We start from the raw sequence: 22,249 nt of genomic DNA on the forward strand, positions 1-22,249 counted from the left end.
GGTCTGTTTCTTGTTAAGCTAACGTAAATGCTATAACATACTAAGCTAAATTCTACTTTCACAGTAAATCTAACTTCAATTAAACATTTGTTAACTAAATCAGTTTTTTGCTTAGGCCATTCCCCTAATCTGACTGCCTATCTTTAATAAAATGTGTTGTGCAAAGTAGCCGCTGTAAACATTACATTATGTAAATATAAAACCAATATTTTTGCTAGAAATATAGTGCCATCCTGCTCCAAAAACTGTATTTGTGTTAACAATAGAATAAACAAAATTTTATGCAAAATCATTCCCTAAATCATATTTCTTAACTTTTCCCTGCACAGAAATTTTTTAAATTCTCAGCCAAAAAATGCTTTAATTTTTTAAACACAATTACAGTTAACAATGGATAAGGAAAAAAACAGTAAGTCTAAAACTAAAAATAAGTTGTAAGATTAATATGAAACAGTACTTTTTACATTATTTTATGTAGCCTATAATGACCAAAAATTCAATGTAACAAAAAAAACTAAAAAGTGTGAAAAGTTGCCCCTGCTGTGCCCCCTGTTTACGGAAGTAGAAAACCATACTTCAGGTACTTTTACACTTTTCAGTTCGGTTTATAAGCTAGGTTAGTTCAAGTTCAGTAGTACTTGTACTTTAAGACATGATTGTCTGGCCTAGTATATCGCCCTGTGTGCTACATATAGACTTAGGTAATTTATTTCAACAATTTCAAAACCGTTTGTTGGATTTTAATTCTTATATTAATTTTCACAGTTTTTGCTGTTCAGGTTATGATGTGACCTGCAGTGTTTTTTAAAGTTGCAAATGAAATCTGTTTTCAACTTCCAGCTGCTATTAATCACATTGTTTTTGCTGATGTCAAGCGTTTGGAGTTTGGAGTAAGTTATTTAAAGTGAACAATTTTCTTTATTTTTAATACTTTTGCACTTCGATATGAAGGTCTCAATTGGAAAGCTTTATGATTGTATGAGGTAACAAAAAAGAAATTATGACATAATATCTCCTCAATACTCGATCCTGATATGGGAGTGCCAAAGTGAAGGAGACCCAATTTTGAATATCCTATGCTTTACGTTTTAAATTAAGCTATTTATGATACATTTACATAACTTGAAGGAATGTAATAATTGTGTAATACTTGGATAGTTTTTGCCAGGTGCACGTATATGTTCTCGTGCAATATTGCCCCATAGTGGGAAGTGCGCCAACTGTACGCATTAGATTCATCAATGTGCACACTGATTTTTTTGTCTTTACACCGATATATAATAAAAGCTGGCTGTTTGAATGCCACTTTATAATAAATAAAATAGGAATTAAGGCTTCGGCGCACGCCATCACGCCAAAATTTGTGTCTTTGCACCTTGATTTCTCTTCGAAATCTGACCTACTTTGCAGTTGGGATGGCAGCAGAATCACACTTGAATACTGGTTTAATGAAGAAAAGGAAACCACGGAATATGGCTTGAAAAGTTTCTGTAAAAAGTTAAATTATAAGTTTTAAAATATAAGCATAAATGTATCTTAAAATATAAATGATTCAAAGGCTAGATACACTGAAACTGTAATAAAAAATAAAAGTACCGTTAGCACACGACCACCAGTTTCAAGATAAACTGTAAAATTACTGGCCAGCATTCTAAATCGAATTGATAGTACGGTGCATGCATGCTCCAATTTCTGGGGACAGGTGCAGAGAATTAATTAATCAGAGTGACCACCACATGAGCAGAACGAAAAAAACATCAATTGAAGACTCATTGGCGGTGAACAAAGTAACATAAACAAAAAAAGTACATAAACAGCCTCGTATAAAAATAATGGTAAACACACAAGATAAAAAAATAAAGAAGAGAACAAAAGTTTATATAAATTTGTAAGGTTTAGGCCTATTACTTCAGTTCAAACTTATATACAAAACAAAGTGCAACGAATACCAAGGAAACAAGTGACAAATGGAATTTAAAGTGAAGTGTTTGTCGCATGATCAATGCCAGCTAAATTGTCACGTGACGGGCGACACTGACTCGAAGAATATGAGAAAGTGCTCAAGGAGTTGCTAAATTGCAGAATATCTTACTTCAATAATTTTTGTAAGTTATATGGTGATTGATTGGATAATGGGCAATGTTTAATGTAAATCAAAATGTTAATGTCTTACAAAGTTTAAACGTAAAACAATGAAAACAACATGAATGTGGATCGCCTGGCCTAAAAGAGATCTGTTTTTTTTTAACCTATAAAAAACTTTTTCGCTTTTTTGTTTAAAATAGTTAAATTACAAATAAAATCAAAAATTACTTCGTTTTAGTTCATAGTGATCCATGTTAACAAACATCACGTTTCCTATTGCTCTGATCATGGAATTGTAGCATTAAAGCACTTTCCAAGCAAAGTGTCATATTTTAGCTAAATATAAGTCGTTACAACTCATTCGTATAATATATAAATGTCAGGTTTACTCAATGCCAAGTGTTTAACTTTGACAGATCTATGAACGACGATTTGCTATATCCTTATCAAGGTTGCCATGGTTCTCGCCATTCTCACAGGCAACTGAGAGAAATTCAGTCCGGCATAAATTCCACTTATGAAAGTTGGACTGCCCATGTTTCTTCTGAGAAACTTCCAGCCACCACTACAAGGTAATATTAATGTATGTTGGTTGTAATATGCCAATAATACAATGTATACTTTTTGAAGTTTTCTTCGCAAGTTGTCGTAATTATGCAATTGTTGTATACTTTGTTTAATCATTTAGGTAAGATATATACATTTTAAAAAATGAACCAGGTATTTTGTGGCTGATATTCCCTTGAATTCCTATTACACTTATGAGAAGAATCATGTTTACGGACATTACACTACCATTCGCAATCCACGTCTGACATTTAGTGTTGTGGAACCTGCTGGTGAAGGTTGTAATGGCAATTCCACAGCAACAGTAGAGAAAACATCAGTGTTGCGGTAGGCCACTAAATGACGTATGAAATGTGATCAAAGGATTTCCTCTTACCTCTGCAGCCATACAACTGTGCATTTAACTACTAAAATGTCTTCACCTTTCCGATCTGAGTCATGCATTCCCAGATTTTGATATGGCTGGCAGATATACTGGTGTTCCAGTAGTTATGTACAATCAACTGTATTGAATTTCTAAGGATTTTGTAGAAAATGCATCGTTGCTCAGAATGGCGGATACTTTAACACTACAACTGGCTCTTGTCTTGGCAACGTTGTAAGTGACGGCAAACTTGCGCGAGACTCACACGGTGTACAAAATGCACATTTTGGTATCACAAGGAATGGAACTATTATAGTTGGGTATTACTTCTGCTTTTTATTCAAAGAAAAAACATGATTGATTTAACTTTTAACAAACCTAGCTTATATGAAACTGAAACCTACTAATTTGGTGTTACTATTAGTGTCTGAATGTGCTGACTTCAATTTACCTGTATTTGCGTTGAATACATAGATTACTATTTTTATTATGTCTTATTTTCGATATTTTCATAGTGTCAAAGCTTCTTGTGTGATATGCTCAGGTATTTGTCAGAAGGAGACGTAAAAGCGTTAGATTTTTTACAATTGGTTGGTGGAGTAATATGGTTGGTTCGGAATGGTAAGTCGACTTCAGAATTTTATTAGTACTTAATTGTATTTAGACATTTCTAAGAACATATTCTGTAGTTACCTTGAAACTTAACTTCTCAAATAAAGGATAAACTAATCTGTAAACTCAATTGTGACATAGAAGAAGATTCAATATTTTGTGCTTAGGTTGAGTTACGATGCTTATTTTAAGTTGGAATGTCATTCCAATTTCTGAATATGCATATATAACACGTATGCTTTTATGGCTGTCTTGCTCACGTTTTAAACTGGGTGTTTCCTGAAAGGCATATTTGATATTAAATTTGGTTTTACAAATCACTCCATTTACAACAGGTACTTCATATGTTGATGAGGCTGTGAGTTTGGAAGAAGAAGACACAGAAGAAACGGGAACGTTAAGGTTTGTCAGGGAAACCGTTTTCATCTTGAACAACGTTAACTGCTTATTCAGCTAATGATGAAAACATTAATTTTAATTTTAAAAACTTTTTAGCTTGTTTGAAATTTTTTTTATAAGTTTCTTGAGGTTTAACAATTTATGGATATTACAACTCACTCCTGAATATGATACAACTTACTTTAACTCATCGGCATACTTATATATAATAGCTTTCTATTAGCTTTGTTTCAACAGCCTTGCTAAATCATAAAATAATCCTATTGAAACAGCTGAGATAAACTGATTTATGATTTCTCTGTAGACATTTTGCCGATGTACAGTCAGCAAGGACAGCCATAGGTCATGACGAACAAGGCAGTGTAGTGTTTGTTCAAGTTGACGGCCAGACCGGTGTGCGAGGGGTAAACCTTGCAGCCTTTGCCAAGTAAGTTACAAGCTGACAGGTGTACTGTATAGGCCACTTAGCACTGCGTTGCAATATAGTTAGTTGAAATTCTTTTGGCTGATGTTGATTGCATTCTGTACCCTTAATGATATGTTTAAAGTTAACTGTCAGTTTTCATGTTTTTTATAATTTTTTTGTTAAAACATACAGTTTCACTGATTATACTGGCCAACAAAAAATTTTGGCATGGAAGGTAAGAACGATTTTAGAGTATATCAGAGGCGCTGAGCTCGAAAATGCCGTTAGTTTTTGCAAATTGGCTCTAGTTTTTAAGATGTTAGCGAATTTCGATATTTTTGGCACCTTTTAAATTTGAAGCTATGTTGCATTTTATCTTAAGGAACAGCCTATATTAAATGTTGTAGTAAGTCTATCTGCACTAAAACCACAAGAATGAGCAAAAGCTAAAGACACGATGAGATTAGCTAAATGAAGAAGTGCTGCATAAATCTATTCTTTTCCATATATTCAACACAGAAAATACCCCATTTATTCGTATTTTCATCAGATTCTCCTAACACATTGCAATTTGTGAGCCTAAGCTTCCAATACCACATTAAAACTTGCTTGAAGTGAACAATAAATAGCAGTACTTCGGTAATAACAAACCAAAGTATGCCTAAGCCTACACAAGAAAGACGACAATTTGTAAAAGCAGACGAAATGAACAAGCAATCAATTTTTTCATTTTAACAAAACAAAACTTTAGCAAAACACTTTACCAAGAAATATATCCTTCTCAGGATGTGTATTAGTGAAGTTCTTAGATGCACTCTAATTATTTACTCAAATTAGCTTGAAGCTTCGCATTAGGCACCAGCAGTAATCTGCCATCATGTGAGTATCCCATCTACCTTGATGTCTCTTTTCCATTAATTTGATATCTTGTTGAAACCTTTCACCTTGTTCCTCACTCATATTTCCGAGGTTTTCAGCGAAGCGATCCAAGTGACTGAGTAGATAGTGAACTTTTATGCTCATCCTTGATCCAAGAGCTTGAAAGTTCGTAAGCATCACTTCTACGAGATCCACATAGTTGCTTGCTTTTGTGTTTTCAAGAAATCCTTTTACAACTGCAACGAAAGAGTGCCAGGCTGCCTTCTCAACTTCAGTCATATGTGATGGAAAAACTTGATCTCTAAATAATTTTCGTATTTGTGGCCCATAAAAAATTCCTGCTTTCAGCTTTTTAATACTAAGACCAGGAAATACTTTGCACAAGTAATCAAAACAAGCACCATCTTGTAAGGCCTTGACAAATTGTTTCATCAAACCCAATTTGATGTGCAATGGGGGTAAAATGATGCGATCACGACTGAAGGTTCATTTACAATGTTTTTATCTCCGTGCACAAATTGTTCACGTATGGGCCATTCCTTTTTGATCCAGTGTTGATCAGTGGCCTGACTATCCCAGTAACAAATAAAGCAGGGATACTTGGTGTAGCCGCCTTGTTGTCCTAAGAGAAAGTTGACCATTTTCAAATCAACGCATATCTCCCAGTTATGCTCAGCATAAGAAAGTTTCTTCAGGACCATCTTTACACTTTGGTAGTGTTCCTTTAAAACGACTGAGTGGACAATTGGAAGACAGGCTTATTTCCTTTGCGAAGTAGCACACATTTCAAACTTTTTTTGGAGCTGTCAATGAATAACCTCCATTCTTCTGGTTTATATTCACATAGACCCATAGATGAAAGAAGTCCTTCGTTGTTATGACAGTACACAAAACTATGTTCTCGAGAGAAAAATTGCATTAACATTTCTTCTCTGTCCCGGTAAAACGTTATTTTTGTTGCCGAATCAAGAATGTTATGATCACGGAGGCGAGGAGCCAGCACTTCAGATGCTTCTTTAGATAAACCTAAATCACGAACTAGGTCGTTTTGCTGATCTTGAGTAAAAGGCTTCGGTTTACTCTGCATTTGTGAAGATGTTGAGGAGTCGGTGTCACTGCAATTGCTACAGCTGCTACTATTGCCATCGTCATCTTCCACTACATCCAACATCGCAGCTTCATCTGAATTCAGATCTGGTAGGGACGTAAAAACTGAAACAGGACATTCAGGGCAGTGTGCAACTGGCCGTAAAGCAGAGTTAATGTTGGGGTAGTGCCATGACTTCTTGTTTTGGTTCCAACCTGACATGTCATTCATGCAAAAATAACAATCGTCATGGTGATTTTTAGCTTCGCACCCAACCATAGGGTTTCTAAATCGCATAGATTTAACTTTACCTTAAATCCATAAGCGCAAAGTTTCAGTGCAATGCTTGCAGACCATATGAGATGCCCAGCCTTTATGTTGATCTCCGAACTTCATGCCGAAGTACGCTTTGTAAGCTTTGGTGAAATCTCGCACTTTGAATCGCTGCTTCTTCATCGTGTACTCGCCACAGATGTAGCAAAACACATCTGGGTCATTACGACACTTTCTCCATTTATCTGTACCAGTCATTTTTATAACATATACTTAAAACACCCGTGAATTGAAATTTCTGAAAATGTTAAAGCATAAATTAAAGTCATGGCGTAAGGTACACTATCTATATCCTGACTTTAAAAAAGCATTTTAACTTTGAGCCTACTAATTGTCGGTGATGACCTGTCATTTGACATAATTCTTCAGCTCAAGTGAGAGGATAATTAGCGTAAGCTGTCTATTCAGAAAAATAGCCTTTAACTGATAACTTTCAGGATAAAACTAACTATTGCCTTACCAGTGCGCTACAAAGCTTAGGTTAGTGCTTGATGGGAGATGATGTAAACTAATCTAAGGCCTTATTTACCTCCCAAGCGAGAAACTTGTGCCAGACAACTCAACATTTGGGAAAAACTAAATAGCTGATTCCCATGGCTTCAGTTTTTATTAACCCATGTTACTCACTAGCATACAATTCTAACTTTTCATGGTATATGTAGGAAGAAGCAATATCTCAAAACCTAGAGCCAACTCAGCAAAAGTAATGGCATTTTCGGACTCAGCGCCCCTGATATACCCCTAAATCGATCTAACATATCATGCCTTCTGAAAAAAATTTTTTTTTGTTGGCCTGTGAATTGTAGACGCAATACACGTAGGCCTACCATTTATTTTACATAGTAAACATGCCATATTTTTTGCTACCAATTTAGCAAGTTATTCCTGCTGTGACGTTAAGCACTATGCTTTATAAACAGGTATTTGATTGATGAGTTCCACCTGGTAAATGCTATTAATCTAGATGGCGGTGGTTCAGCTACTCTTGTTTTGAACGGCTCACTTGCAAGTTATCCATCTGACCACTGTAAGGGTGCCCCCAAGTGGCGATGTCCTCGTTCTGTCACTACGATAATCTGCGCCCATTCGCCTGACTGTGAGCCGGTATGCGTTAATGGAAAATGCATTGATGGAAGGTGTGTAAAATTGCATTGGAAAGCTCATTAGTAAAAGGTGGCAAGTTTTTGTTATGCCACTGTACTGTAGTGTTCATTTACTTTTGTATGTACGCATGTAGCCGTCCTCACATCCTGTTAATTTACGCTACTGTCTTCTACGTTCGCTTTCCTTTGTTGTTTACGTAGAAATATTTTTAAAAGAGTATCTCATTTTACCTCATTAACTGATTTCCTTACAAAGATGAAAAAACGAATTTGCAATAGTAGCCTACATGGGACTACAGTAATTTTATGTTATAGCTGCATTTGTGAAAACAACTGGCATGGTGAAGCATGTGACGTCTTAAGATGTGCTTTTCACAACTGCTCAGCTCATGGATCTTGCAATCAAAGTATGAAATTTAAACTGCTGTTCATTGCTTGTCTGAGAAAGCTCTCATGCATTGAGTTGCTGATGTTTATTGAAAATTTATCACAGCTTGGCTTTTTTCATGTCACAATATCTGGCCAGTTTTATTAGTTTTTTCGCAAAACTAACAACTGGCAATGTAAACTTTATATTACAAAAAATAAACAAAAGCTGCGAAATTTGTGTTGATAGTAATTCCACATCGACTGCACTCGTATGTGACTTGTCATTTCCCACCCAAAAGGTGTTTGCTAGTCTACCATTTACTACTACCAGTAGCATACTTTTTACTGTCACTTAGACGGATGCTTTTGTTACCCTGGTTGGTATGGTGATGATTGTAGTCTTCCTTGTCCTCGAAGAAGATATGGCACCAATTGTTCACAGATATGTTATTGTGAAAACAATTCTTCTTGTAACCCAGTCTCTGGGGAGTGCGCTTGTCTATCTGGATTCATGGGAAAAGCTTGTGATCAAGGCAAGTAGACTTGAAAAACTGCCCCCGAATCTCCCGTAAAACACGGCACTTATGCTTATTGTCATTTTATTTTCTTGTATGATATTTTGGATGTTTCAATATGAAATTTGTCAGTAAGTCTCGCTATTCAACTACATGCAATTTAAATTTTATAGCAAACTTCATTGCACTATCATTACTGCAGTTAGATTGGTGCATCACTTTGCTGTAGTTTGGTAAATTAATATTTTATGTTCTTCTTTCTTGCTCATTTTAGCCATTCTACCTCTCCACGTTTTTACCTTTCCTTATTTTAGGATGTCCCGCTGGAAGATATGGGAGGGATTGCAGCTTCTCTTGCCACTGCAGTGATACTTGTCTCTGCGATTCTGTCACTGGAGCTTGCGATGCTCACATCAATACCTCAATTTACAGCACTTTACTCAATGGTAAACACTGTGGTTGTTTTATGTGGTTGCTCAGAGTATTTTATCAAATATTTTCTCTGCTTAGTTTATGAATTGTATCACCTCATATAAAACAATTGAATTGCAAGTCTTATTAAATTTGTGATTGATTTTCATCAAGTTTCCCAGTGCCTTGCTAGAAACTTTTGGTCTACGACACAAATGGATACCCCCGATGTCAACTCTAGACAATATCAATAGTAAGTGAATTCTTACGACTACAAGTATACCATATGACAAGCTTAGCGGGAAAACAATACATTATTAACGGTCCGTATTGATGTGATACCTATACTTCCAATCTTATGTCAAGCTTTCAGCAATGTCTACAAAATTCGAATAAGACTTTTGTTTTTATTTAATTGTCATTGGATGAACTTAAATTATTACGGTCGTTATGTTATGATCAATTGATAATACTTTATAATCGCGCCAAAGTTCAAATTATGCTACAATGGTAATTGCATGTACAGTGTAGCATACAGTCTTGCAGTTTTGATTTCATCCTCCCACACTAAATCCTTTTTACTTGTAGCCGGCTGATAGCGCTATTGAGCACCGCTTTAGGTGCTCTGGCCATCAGCTTGTCATTGAATGCACTGTGCATGTGGAGATTTGTCAACCGTGAAGATAACGACTCTCCGGCCTCATCTACCGACGAGGCATCTATTTCTTCAGAAAGCTCAGATGGCGCCACGGTACGCCAGGCCAATTCCCTGCGTTCTGGTTTATTACGTCACATTGTGCACAGAATATTTCCTCGCGGTCGATATGAAAAACTGAATGCTAACGGTGACGTCATCGAAATGGAAGAAAGGACCCTTCTGTCGGCGGTCACGTGACACGAGGCTTCAGCTGACCCAAGTGCAATATGATTTCTATTTGGTTCTCTTCATTCACGACTGAATTAGATAATATAAGGCGTTTTAGTTGTAATATGTTTTATACAGCATATAGAATGATTACAGAATGAGGATTTCTATTTTTAGCAAAAAACGTGTGCCAGGACCGTGCAATCTTGTGTCTAAATGTGTTGTCTTTTTATTATTCTAAGATCGTCATCGTTTCACCGGGTGTACACGCCTTTGTAGACGTCGTTTTAATCCTCGGACCAGCGTCATACCATTTTACGCCTTTCATTTATCGCTTAACATCGGATGTGGATAGTCTGTAGTAGGCACTTCATATTTCAAGAGCATTTGCTTATAAACGGTCGAAGTCTTCTGTGCGGTAATCTTGTATGGAACAAGTTTTTTCAGACAGTCAAGTTTTTTGTTCGGTTTTATGGTAGTTGACTTGCTGATTAATTATCTGGATTGAAATGTTGTCTCTCCCTTTAACCGCAAGTACCTACAATGGCTTGATCCTTTGGTTTAAGTTTAATTCGAATGTTCTCTGTTGTAGTGTACCTTACAAATTTCTAGGTTTTTTTGGAAATATCTTTGCTGGAAAATATTTGGAAATGCTCTTAGATTTATTTTATTGATTGTGCAATATCTCGCTTGCAATTTTCCTGTTGTTTTAGTCCAGTTTAAAGGCAGAGAGTTTCTTCATATCGGCTGAATTCTGATATATGCAAATATTAATCTTTCGTTTTATTGCATGTTGTGCCTGTCTGTTCCTATGTGGTTTTGTTCACCAAGATCTGAACCTTTTTTGTATTGTATTGTTTATTTTTCGCCATTAACTGTGCGGAGCGAAAGTTAAGATGCTAACCGTTGTAGTTGAAGAACCATAAAACACATGCTCACGAACTATTACCGAGCAGAAAAAAGTGGCAAAGCCCAAGGGCTTAAAACATGCAGGCTTCTTTTGTTACTCGCAAGCGAAACTCAGATGTAATCTGACACGTTTGACATTTGTTTTCTGCCATACAGCTACTATTTCTGTGAATGGAAAAAGTTCCGATATCTTAATATTTATTGAATTATTTTTATTGTTATCTGTCTTGCGCATTTACTGTTGCATTGTGTGATAAGACGAGCGAATAAAAATGCCTTAAACACTTCAAGAAAGTCAATTCAAGAATTATGATGTTTTATTCACAAATGAAACACTGAAGTTAAAGGGGACAGGAAAATTAAAAATCAGCCAAACGGGCATCAAACAGAGAATTGTAAATAATTTATGTTCAATATCTAATGCTCACAAAGTCAAAATAACTTTAATTAATGAAATTCTACTTCAAAATTTCAAATAAAAACAAGCTTAAGAGATACCGGCGACGGAGTAGGCCTAAACTCAAACAAGAACGGCTTTGTTGGCTGTTATATATTGTTAATATACCGCGTTTAAGCAGCGTCGTTTTGGTGGTTAAAAGAATGTTCGGTGTTTTCATCACCAAGCATTTGTTGAAGTTTCATTGGGGGTGACAGGGCACAGTACAGGATATGGTTATGACGTTGCTACCATGACATTTAGTGGAAGGAACCTGGGAAAAATCAATACTGTTGTTAAAATCTAATCTAACCAATTTTGTATATAAATTTCATAACTATCTTCACCTCACGGGAAGAGTTAGTGAACTGGAGACACTTTCGAGTTCGGCGCTTTACGCCATGGCCACAGTGCCCGGAACGTGGCCGACATCTTGTGAAAGCTGACCATGGCCCCCAACCGTACACAACTCGACCTTTTAAAACTCAATTCTTAAAACTTTTCAGTTAAAACCGATTTCTCTATGGGCTAATGGATGATAATGGCTGATGATCACTATAAGTTAAATGTAGGCCTATTATCTTGTTGCAAGAAAGCGCTTTTGCCAGAGTCAGGCAATACAGGCTATACGGTAGCACCAAAGCACATGAGTACAATATCATGTGTTAAGCCCGACACTACATGAAAGTTGATAAGACGTGCAAAACAGATTCCGCAAGAGTCAACAGAGTTCCACCGGTCTTGCTGCGGCCATGCATGTGATGTGTGTGACGTACGAGCATTTGTAAATTGAACTAATGTATGACGTTAAAATGGCCATCATTCTAACCATGGCATGAAAACGAGCATTCACATTTTGTTCAAACCGAATGAAGAACGTTTTCATGCTAATACTTACAACGATCATTAATGCACGCAATCAGCTGTCTGTTGAAGTTTTCACCGCCTGGACAGAGGGAATTTGGCACCGGACTTCTCCCATTGAACAAACAAAGGCGAACCTGCTGCCGTTTTCCCCATCCGCAAGTTTTAGAGCAAGGTCCACTGACCCACTTTCCCCATCCGTAACTATGTTGCTCGTTTGGTGACGGGCATCTACCACCTCTACAAGATCGTGCCTGCCATTGTTCGCCACTTTTGTGTCCGTACCGTGACTCACAGTCTTGCTGTCGCCATCTTGTCTGCGTACAGTTATTCCAACAGCTCGACCAGTCTGTCCACGGAGTGTAGACCACAGTCTGCGAACAATCCTTTTGGGGCTGTGGAGTGGTGCAGTATTCTGCTTGTGATGGGCAATCTCTAGCCTCTGTCGATTCACCAGGGCACGCGTTCGATAAACGGGAGGGGTTTTGACCATCACGGCAAGTTCGTTTTCGCATTTGCTGATGCATCCCGCACTTCTTCGGGCATTCGCTCCACGCGCCCCACGTGGACCAGTAGGGATCTTAAATTCACACAGATATGTCAAAACAATATTCTATCTCGGCGTCGTGTCACGTAACTTACGCAAGCGTGTTAATAGTCTATCGCGGAGGAAACAGGCATTACGTAATCGTCCTGTTGTGTTTAAAAACTTTTTATATCAATACATTTAGGCTATTGTAGCGCAAAAGCTAAGAAACGTTAAAAATATTTTTAAGATGTATATAGTTTTAAAACGACGATATTTAAAAAATATTTTGAGCTGATTATGGATATATGTGACATAAAACCGTAATATTTACAATATAACAATCTGCCATTACTCTGTTTCTGAAAATTTTTGTAAAGATTTTTGTGTTTTACGTTATTAAATATTTTTTCACCTGGTGGAAAGAAGTCGACTCCGCAACGGTCTAGCGGTGACCTCAGTTCAGAACCGGGCTTGCTCAAGGCAACAAATCGGAATGGCCAGGACGGCTTTTGGGTGTTTTGCGTGACTGGAACAGAGTCACATCTGAATGCATGAAAAATACAATGAGAATCTTTATCTTCCGCAAGAAACTCGATGCTTATTTTGGACAAATTTAGTCGGGTATAAGCATTCAAGAATTCACAATGGTAGCAATCTACAATCCACAGCAGGCCAACGTCTGCACAATTATACTGGTAAAACTAGTTTAGTATTGTTTATTAAAATACGCCGTTAGCTGTTACTCACGGATCTTGTGTGTGGCTTCGTACAAATGCTGACAGCCTTTGAAAATTCAACCTGTTCCTGCCGGTTTCGAATGTTACAGCCGTAGAAAGACATTCAGAATATTCAACGACGACACTATCCTGCTGCATGATGGGACTCGACGCCGATGATCTTTTTGATCTGGAGTTTTCATATCGATCTGCAAATATACAAAGGACCGTATATTTATTTTTCAGAGATTGTGTATTTCCTACTTACGCATAAGTTAAAACGTAAAGTGAACTACAAATTGAAACTCCATGTGCAACAAGAGAGAAACAAACTTGAGACTTGCATCCAGCTTCTCACAATATAGAGCTTCCTATCTCTGTAATTGTTTACAGTTCAGGAAAAAGCGGAAATTAAAGCAAGTTCTTACTTCTCGGAGGTTGGGAATTGACGTCTTCCGCATATTGAGCAATACATGTTTGAGCAGAGTTCAAAACGTTATCGTCATCGGTGATCAGAAAACTTTTGATGCTTTCCTGCCAACATTCTTGTGTTGATCCTCCACCGGCAGCGCTGTAAAGATGACGTTAGCATTAAAAGCACGGCAAGATGTGCCAAGTCTAAAAAATATTTTAGCATAATTTTTAAATATACCAAAATTCTAGGGTAACTTTGATTCAAATAAAAATGTTCTTCCCTGGAAACTTATATTCGGTTAAAAGTGTTCTTTGACTGCCTTTAAATCTGGATTGTGTTGCACACAAACAATACGTTGCCTCATTTACCTGCAATACACCTGAGCCGTGTTGGCGAACCACTGGCTATCAAGCACAGTAAAATCAACATTTGTCCTCCAGGCGAATTGTGGAGACTCTCCGCTTGGAATCTATGAAATCATGTCGCGTCACTTTGCTTTTAAACCGCGTATCGATAATTTCTCCGACAACAACATAAAGTAAACAGGAATGACGACAAACAAATATAACCAATTATTAATTAAACAAAGACAAACTTAAAAACAAAGGACGGCGTAAAAAACGATTCAGAGGGCTCATAGCATAGATTACTGTACAGGTGTTATCGCAAAAACTGACCATGGCTTCCATGCATGCCGTGAAGTAGTCGCGAAGAAATTTCGTCTGTCGAACTTCACCCTCGGATTCGACGTTGCGTCTTTTCCGAAGTCCTTCCAGCTCTCCTTCTTCCTCCAAGTCGACGGAAGCGTGACAACCTGTGATGTAGACAGGGATTAGATTTTGATAGTCGATGTAATAATACTGTACCCTATGGTCATGAATTAACAGTTAATAGTTGCTGATTGTCATAGCTGAGACAATTAGTTGGGTCATTTTTAAACATTTGTCAGGACAAGTTTGTCAGGTTTATTTTGGTTGAAGTTCAAAATCAGAATAATGTGAAATCGTATAGCTGAAAGGCTGCTGTAGATGTTATCTGTGATGGCCATATACAAAGCAGAAAACTTGTTATCATAGCTATTAAAGTAATTTCGCTATGGCGACAGGCCAGAAGTAGGAATGTTACAATAATAAACTGTTTCGTTTATAAGCTTTGCTTTAAACGTGTTTGTTTTGATAAATAACAAAAGAGCCGTACTTTTAGCCGTTCTCCCGATGCTCAAGACGAAAATTACTAAAACCAAAATAGTTTCTCGATCCATCTTCATAAAGGCAAACTGCAAAAATCTTTTAGAAGGCAGTGTGTTTATTTCTTATTTGCGCTTTGTAAACTTTCTGCAAAACAATGTTTAACTTTTTTTTATAAAAATGGATCATGTGTAACAGTTAGCAAAAAATTAGCATGATAAAATAATGATCCTTTTAATGCATAATAAAATAATTGTGTATCCTTGCATTTATACTTTAAACTAAACTTATTCTGGCTTATTAAAAAAACGTTTTTTATATTTTCCCTCTTCAAAAATTTGAGAAATTTTAGTTTTTAAATATCTAACAAATCTGACTGACAATCGATAAAGTATACAGATATTTTCCCATGAGACTTTATAGCATCTTTCTTTGACCCGAAAGTTCTTGATTTGTTAGGAATATCTCTGTAACTCCTAGCATGCTTAAAGGTGCGTCACAAGCTTTGTCCCTAAACTGCAAATCACTGCATACTTTGCAGTGACATAGCCATTTTATGCAGTGATTTGCACCTTTTGAAAACGACAATTCGTTTATAAACAGACGTATTTGCCTTCAGGCCAGAAAACTTTATCTATCTTATGTTCAGCACATTGAATTAACATTGTGTGTGGATAAAATGTAATTCTACCACGCGGTTTTTCATCTAAAGTGTTTACAATTAATGTGCTTTTACGTCCCGAGGGCGTGGTTCAAACCACATTTATTTTGGTTAACCCATACGGGGACTATTCCATAAACCTGTACTAATACTAGCATGCCCTTCTTGCTTCTGGTGCAAACCGAATGTTCGGTCTATATTTACACACAAAAAGCACGATCATGTGTTGTGAAGTAGTTTTAGACCTGAAGATCAGAGATATAATTTCGGTATTTTTAACCGCTTTTAAGTTCTATTTCTGTTTGCCAAAACTCCGTCGCTTTTTTTCGAGACTTTTTGTCTATTACTTGCTATAACCATGACATCATCCCGTTGCTAACCACACGTGTTATAATTAGTTGTCGGCTTTACTCTTAAAATGTGCTTGAAAATATACTTCCTTTTTCGGTACGTGCTTATTTAAAACAAGAATCTTTTTAAAATAGGCAAAATTAAATCATTTATATTTCATTAAAATGATGATAAGTAATTTTAAAACACGTGGCTTTACACAACGTCGAAAACGATAAGAACTATCTCGGTTTATTTACTATATAGTATACTATATGCCTACATGCATGTTCGTGAAGCTAAATTGTATAGTCATTTAACCACTTGAAAAAGGTACAATAAGTATCCGATCCAATTTCCAATTTCTTATTAGCCTATATTCTGTTATCAATCATTAATGGTTTGCATGAACCGATAAATTAATTTGAAATTCATATACGACATTAAAAATCTCAAAGCCTATGATTGAAATTGTTGGTTTTTTTGGACACTATTTGGATATGAAAATAAACGTAAGTATTAACACACTTAAGGCCTATATACAAGTATACAAGTTTTTCCAAATATTTTTGTTAAACCTGAATAGACAGAGAATGATGTTATCTCACATATATGTGGCTTGGCTTAGCTAGCAGTTGTATTTAACTTTTTTCACACCGCGACCCTTTATGACTGACTCAATGTGACCTTATAAACCTCTTTTCAAAATTGTAAAACAGTTGTGTACATTCATTGGAAGCAAAACATATCACTTTAAAGTAAATCGCTGTACCGTAGGGCGTAAGCCCTATTTTTTTTTATAAACAACGAGTAAAAACATTTGTAATTCAGCCGTTGAATACTATACAATAATAAAAATATCCAAGCCTTTTGCAGCCTTCACAAACTATAGCTTTTTAATCACTTTTTACTTTGCTGAGAAAAGAAATAAAATTTATTGGAAAGTATACCGGCGAAAACCTTGAAAACCCCGGAAAAAAGACTACCGGTACCTGATCCAATATAGTTTGCGATCAACAACATGAAAGCACTAGGCTTATACATAACACATATCGCTCTGCAAAAAGATTTACAGGATAGAGTTTTGTACCGACAAACGTGTTGTTCGTTGTTTAAAATCCCCGGAAAATTTCGTTCATATTTTCAAAGTGACTAATGCAAAACTTCATTCTACGAAACGGATTAGCGGCACAAGCTAAATGCTTAATCACCATATACTGCTTCAAGAAGCACAATTCAAGTCACGTTTTTTCTAAACTTTTCCCAATACTGCCCAACTGACCACAGCAACGCTTTTAAGTATTTATAAAACATATACGTATTTATATTTATAAAAACATTCTGTATGCCTTCATATAGATATATAATGAAGATAATACAAGTAAATTTTTCACTTTTCCAAATAGTCGCTGTATTGCTTCAATGTATAGACCCTATTCTTCTTCCTTTAGTTGGCGTCATGTTTCTGATACCATCATACAAACGTGTAGGCTTGTCATAGGTTTGGGCCAAAACCTTTCCATCGGCATGTATAACAGATTCAAATTCAGTCGAGCCTCAGAAATTGCTGAAATTGCTTGTTTTACAACGGTATTGATGACAATAGGTTTGTGCACGAGTGCACAAATTGTAAACCAGGATCGTGTTAACATTGCTATTGTTTTCATTTGAATTTATTTTACCGTATTTGTTAAATAATATTATACTACAATTGCTAATTAACCCTAAGCCTACCAATTATCTTCGATTTGAGATTCAATTCGAATCTTGTTATTGTTTTATAGAAGGCATAACAACTATTGAGAATTATCCAGATAGCATTAACTGGTGAGGCGAAGCAAGTTTATATTCGCATCACCGTCTTGTGCTGGTGAAAATTTTCACAAGAATATAAAAGTTTATCGGGAATGTTTCGAAAATTGTCAGGTTTTGCAAAATAATTAGTTTTCAATTCAATCATCGGAAAAAGATGTATTTTAATTCTAAAATCTTTAATTCTTCCTTGTTTCAGTATTGATAATTACTTCATCAAACTCCAATGCTTAATTATCTTTACTTATCAGCATTAATCTTAAAATTCATATTTTTTTCAATTAACTATAATTTTGTTTTCTAATCATTTCTATTACAAAAAGGTTCGATTGTTTTAGCTCGCTTATGTATTAGTATATGACTGCATTAGTAAAGCCTATTAATTACAGTAGTGCATAACTTTGACGTGCTTAAGTTGTAGTAACATTTTGTGATGGAAATATCAGAGACTAAAAGTACTTTTACTTAGCATATAATTTTTTCATCGCGTCTCTGCATTTTCGGGTTAAATTGCTGGTCAAAATAAAAAAGTCGTTACAAGTTCTTGTGATGTCAGGTCAAATTGGTTTCATAAAAGGGTCAATTTCTTTCTTTGTTTATTAAAATTACTAAAAGTGCAATTACTTAAAAATTGCCCTCGTGCGATAACTGAAATTTTGCATGTCAACATACTTGCCTTACACTAATCTAATACAGGAATAGGGCTAAAATATAATTTTTCTACTTCCCGTTACATAGGCCCAAAGTCAAACATGGATTTTTGGGCACAAAAAAAAAACATTTCCTACTTTTTCAAGCCAATTTCTATCCAAGTTTTCCGGGCCACCTGGCACTATGGAACGCGTGAACGGCTATCAGAATATCAAGGCTAATAAACAACACCTACCATGCTGTCCTTCGATCGGTCAAAGCAAGTTATTTTAAAAAAATACGTAAGAATCGAACAAAATCAGAGAAATCATAAATAAAGATCGGAACAAAGTCAGATACTTGTCTGTGGCTGTTTTGTTTGTTCGTTGTTGAAGTTGTTTTTCTGTTAAATTACTTTTTGTTACCAATTTTAAAAATTATTACTTCAAATACATTTGTATAAAAGTTAATAAAAATTGTTTCCATTTTTTTTGGAAATAAATACATACAGTTTGTAGCCAATACCGTATGAAACAACCAACTAAAAATCTAAACATAGCTTTATAAAATCTCAAATAAAGCCGAGTAAATCTAACTAGATTTTTCTTCAAGTCAACTTTTGGTTGTTAACTACATCATTTACATTTTTTAATTTTTGCAGAACACAAAATTGTTATTCAAAAATTAGTTTTAGAATTGGTTTTTAAATTCAATGACACTTTACAAGTCAAGCGTCTTTAGACTCAAACAACTGCAACGAACAATTTTTTAAAGCAATTTTGTTTTTATTAGAAATTGTTTTTGGAACTGGGGCGTATAATGAGCAACGAAGCTATTACTTGCACACAAGACTAGGTATCCAGTATTTATTCATTTGAGATGAATTTGCAAGTATACTTTCAGCATTTATATATTTTTCAATTTTTATGAGAAACATTATTATTTAAATTTCTATGAACCTATTTAAACTGGTTTAAATTTAGGTGGATTTATTCCAATTCATTTTCATTGGAAAATAATGGTGTTTTCCATTAGTTTTATATGTTCTTGAACCTTAATGAATTTATTTTAAATCATAAACTTTCTAACACATGACAAGTGCTATAGCAGAAAACCGATCTATCTAACTGCGATTGAGTAACACGGTTGTGAATTAGTTACCGGGGCTCCAGTTACTTTTTCAATTCCTTATTCAAAACGTCAAATTGTTTACTCAAAATGTGATTTTTTCTTTTTTTACTAAATTGCACAAAAAATTGGTAATATGCTGCTCATACAGTAATCACTTATTCAACTAAAAATTAAAATTAAACTGAAAATTATTCATATCACTGAACATATATATAATGTCTTTTTTATTTATTTAATGTATCTTTTATGAATGTGTAAAAACCAGGGAACCGGTAGTCAAGTCGATTGCGCCTCGATAAAATAGGTGATAAATAATCGTATAGATACAATTACACCTACATATTATTAATCAAAACATTTACAGTAAAAGAATGTTTTTGTAAAATTTTATGGATCCATACGGGAAAAGTTGTAATAAGTCAATCATATCTCATGTAAAGTAACGATAACCTTACAGCTGAGTTGAAACAAATCCAGTTATTTACTCAATGCGATGCGAGTCTATTTATTCATGATGCTAAGAGTAAAAGCCGCTCGTTTACAAATGACCCATTTTAAGTTCAGTGTTTTCATAGCGTTAAAAACACTTAACATTGTATTTATGTACATAAAAGAATTAGTTTTAAGGCATTTTATACAGAACCATATGCTACATATGTAACTACTGTTAAGTTGAGTTATTTTCCAAAGGTTACTCGAACCGAGTCATTTAAATCGAGTCAGCTTTTAAATGTAACTCGTGTGAAGTCAGTTATTGTTCCAAGTTTTTTCAGTTTTGCCATGCGGGAAAAATACGCTAAATCCTTCCATCATTCGGGCTCTCTTTGTTATATTTAGATAAAGCAGAAACTAGGACGTCAAAAGCTCACTCAGCTCAGACTCTGGGCAGTGTAAATGGCTAAAATGCTTGTAGTTATTGCAGCGATGACCGTTCCTGAGCATTACGACACTTTTTAGCAAATAATTATTGCAAATATCCCAAAATCTTTTGCCGTCTCGATTTGTATTTCGTGATATGATGTCACACTTCTTTAGGCTTGATAACTGGACTCAAAGAACACTTTTCGTGTAAGAAGGTTGCGGATCGCTGCAGGCCATTAGCAAATAAGCAAATAAATAAAAATAGGTTCATTAATAAACGTCCAATAAAATATGACTCTGTGGTTGTATCATCAGTTGAACTTTTTTGAACATTTTGCAATGCTATTGTGCTGATCAGATATGACGCATTATCACACCAAAAAGCTCTTCAGTACCTCTGGGCGGTTGCTTATAGTTACTCAAATCATTCTCATGTACTTGTAGAAGTGATCGTAAATTGAATTGTTTTCTTAGACTTTAACATTAAAATAGTATTATCATTGAACAACTATATGTTAGCTATATATGCGCCATTTCCACACAAAATACGGAATATGAAGGTACAGTAAAACTATATTGTAGATATATGTATAATTTGTCGACGAATTTCACACAAACTAAAATTTGTTAAAACATCCAACATTTCTGTAAATGCTTAGTTTGAGTATTTCTTATAGTTTCGGCATTATTGTTAAAAAAAAAACTGGAAAAACATTTCATTAGGATTTTTATTGCGACCTTTGGGGTATTCCAGCTTTGAAAATAAGTTCTGCAACCTGCCTACAAAAAGTCAATGATTGCATAAATCTATGTTTTAAAAAATCAAGTTGTCATTCTTTATGAACAAGAAGTGACGTTGTTGAACAGGCTTTTTACTTAATTGGAGAAATACTATTTTTTCTTTGTCTTTTTCTATGTTCAATATATATTCAAAGGAACCATGGCTGTTCAATTGTCATTCTGTATATCCTTTTATTGAAGCTTTGAATTATAGGAAACAACGTGACCGTTTTTACTGCCATCAGTTTTTGTACTCTACAAGGAATAATCGATATTTTTAGCCAAACAAACGTAGATTTTTTTGACCTTAACAATGTAAAGGTATATACTATATAGGAAGAAAACTGGATGTAAGCAAGAAAGGTTTGCGGTTTTAATATCTGCATTAGTATTGTTGATGTCATGGGCAACGTCTACAACAAAAATGGTTAATATGTCAATAGTGACCGATCAGTCGAATGGCAAAGCGCTTCAATGGCAAATCACTTAAAAAGTGTTTAGATGGTGAGTAACTTTATCGGTTGTTCCTTATGCGTAGTAGTATGCGCAATCGCGCACAAGACATTACGCAATTGTACACAAGACACACGCAATTGTATAAGAAGATCGCTCAATAGCTTCTCCATGTTTTACGGACTCCACTTGAACTAAAAGATTATACCGCATATGTATAACGTGCAAGTAAATTAATTGTATATAAAAACGTTTTTTATTATACCATGTTGAGCCAACGTTTTAGAAGCAGCTCTCAAGCGAAATAAGTTTTGGGCACCACTGGTTTAGATGAAAGTGCTTTGTTTTTTTTACATCACTATCTCCTTAGAGTCTTGGTTAAGATCTTTCCATTTTAATGTGTCCAATCTATGGATGAAAACGTGTAGGTTAGGCATACTAGCTATTTAAGTTACTCTTCGGCTACTTATAATGAACTACATTGTGCAATAAATCAAACCAATGAAACAATAAAATAGTTTGGCAAGTTAAGGGTTTAAC

General features: G+C 35.3%; 2 protein-coding genes across 9 annotated transcripts; one reads left to right on the forward strand and one right to left on the reverse strand.

The window, feature by feature from the left end:
* The first annotated feature begins 478 nt into the window (after window positions 1-478).
* On the forward strand, window positions 479-11,203 carry LOC143451785 (N-acetylglucosamine-1-phosphodiester alpha-N-acetylglucosaminidase-like). 7 transcript variants are annotated; one of them, XM_076952513.1, is made up of 15 exons: window positions 479-580; window positions 766-890; window positions 2,502-2,657; window positions 2,806-2,978; window positions 3,174-3,331; window positions 3,532-3,637; window positions 3,964-4,030; window positions 4,332-4,454; window positions 7,653-7,868; window positions 8,151-8,242; window positions 8,561-8,737; window positions 9,034-9,165; window positions 9,305-9,383; window positions 9,719-10,047; window positions 10,238-11,203. In XM_076952513.1, the coding sequence occupies exons 2-14, from the start codon at window positions 817-819 to the stop codon at window positions 10,023-10,025; spliced, it is 1,860 nt and encodes a 619-aa protein (XP_076808628.1). In that variant the 5' UTR covers window positions 479-580; window positions 766-816; the 3' UTR covers window positions 10,026-10,047; window positions 10,238-11,203. The 7 variants fall into 7 exon arrangements, with proteins under 7 accessions (XP_076808628.1, XP_076808631.1, XP_076808629.1 ...); XM_076952516.1 differs by having other exon boundaries at window positions 2,806-2,979; window positions 3,184-3,336; window positions 3,561-3,637; window positions 9,719-11,203; XM_076952514.1 differs by having other exon boundaries at window positions 2,806-2,979; window positions 3,184-3,331; window positions 9,719-11,203.
* Window positions 11,204-15,355, reverse strand: LOC143451786 (uncharacterized). Of its 2 annotated transcripts, XM_076952519.1 has the most exons (9): window positions 15,062-15,341; window positions 14,542-14,678; window positions 14,233-14,333; window positions 13,878-14,020; window positions 13,481-13,658; window positions 13,146-13,276; window positions 12,239-12,784; window positions 11,688-11,815; window positions 11,204-11,614 (listed from the first exon to the last, which is right to left on the reverse strand). In XM_076952519.1, the coding sequence occupies exons 1-9, from the start codon at window positions 15,129-15,131 to the stop codon at window positions 11,543-11,545; spliced, it is 1,506 nt and encodes a 501-aa protein (XP_076808634.1). In that variant the 5' UTR covers window positions 15,132-15,341; the 3' UTR covers window positions 11,204-11,542. The 2 variants fall into 2 exon arrangements, with proteins under 2 accessions (XP_076808634.1, XP_076808635.1); XM_076952520.1 differs by lacking the exon at window positions 11,688-11,815 and having other exon boundaries at window positions 15,062-15,355.
* Window positions 15,356-22,249: the final 6,894 nt, after the last annotated feature.

The sequence above is a fragment of the Clavelina lepadiformis genome, chromosome 4 (genome assembly GCF_947623445.1).
Source record: "Clavelina lepadiformis chromosome 4, kaClaLepa1.1, whole genome shotgun sequence".
Classification (NCBI taxonomy): Eukaryota; Metazoa; Chordata; class Ascidiacea; order Aplousobranchia; family Clavelinidae; genus Clavelina; species Clavelina lepadiformis.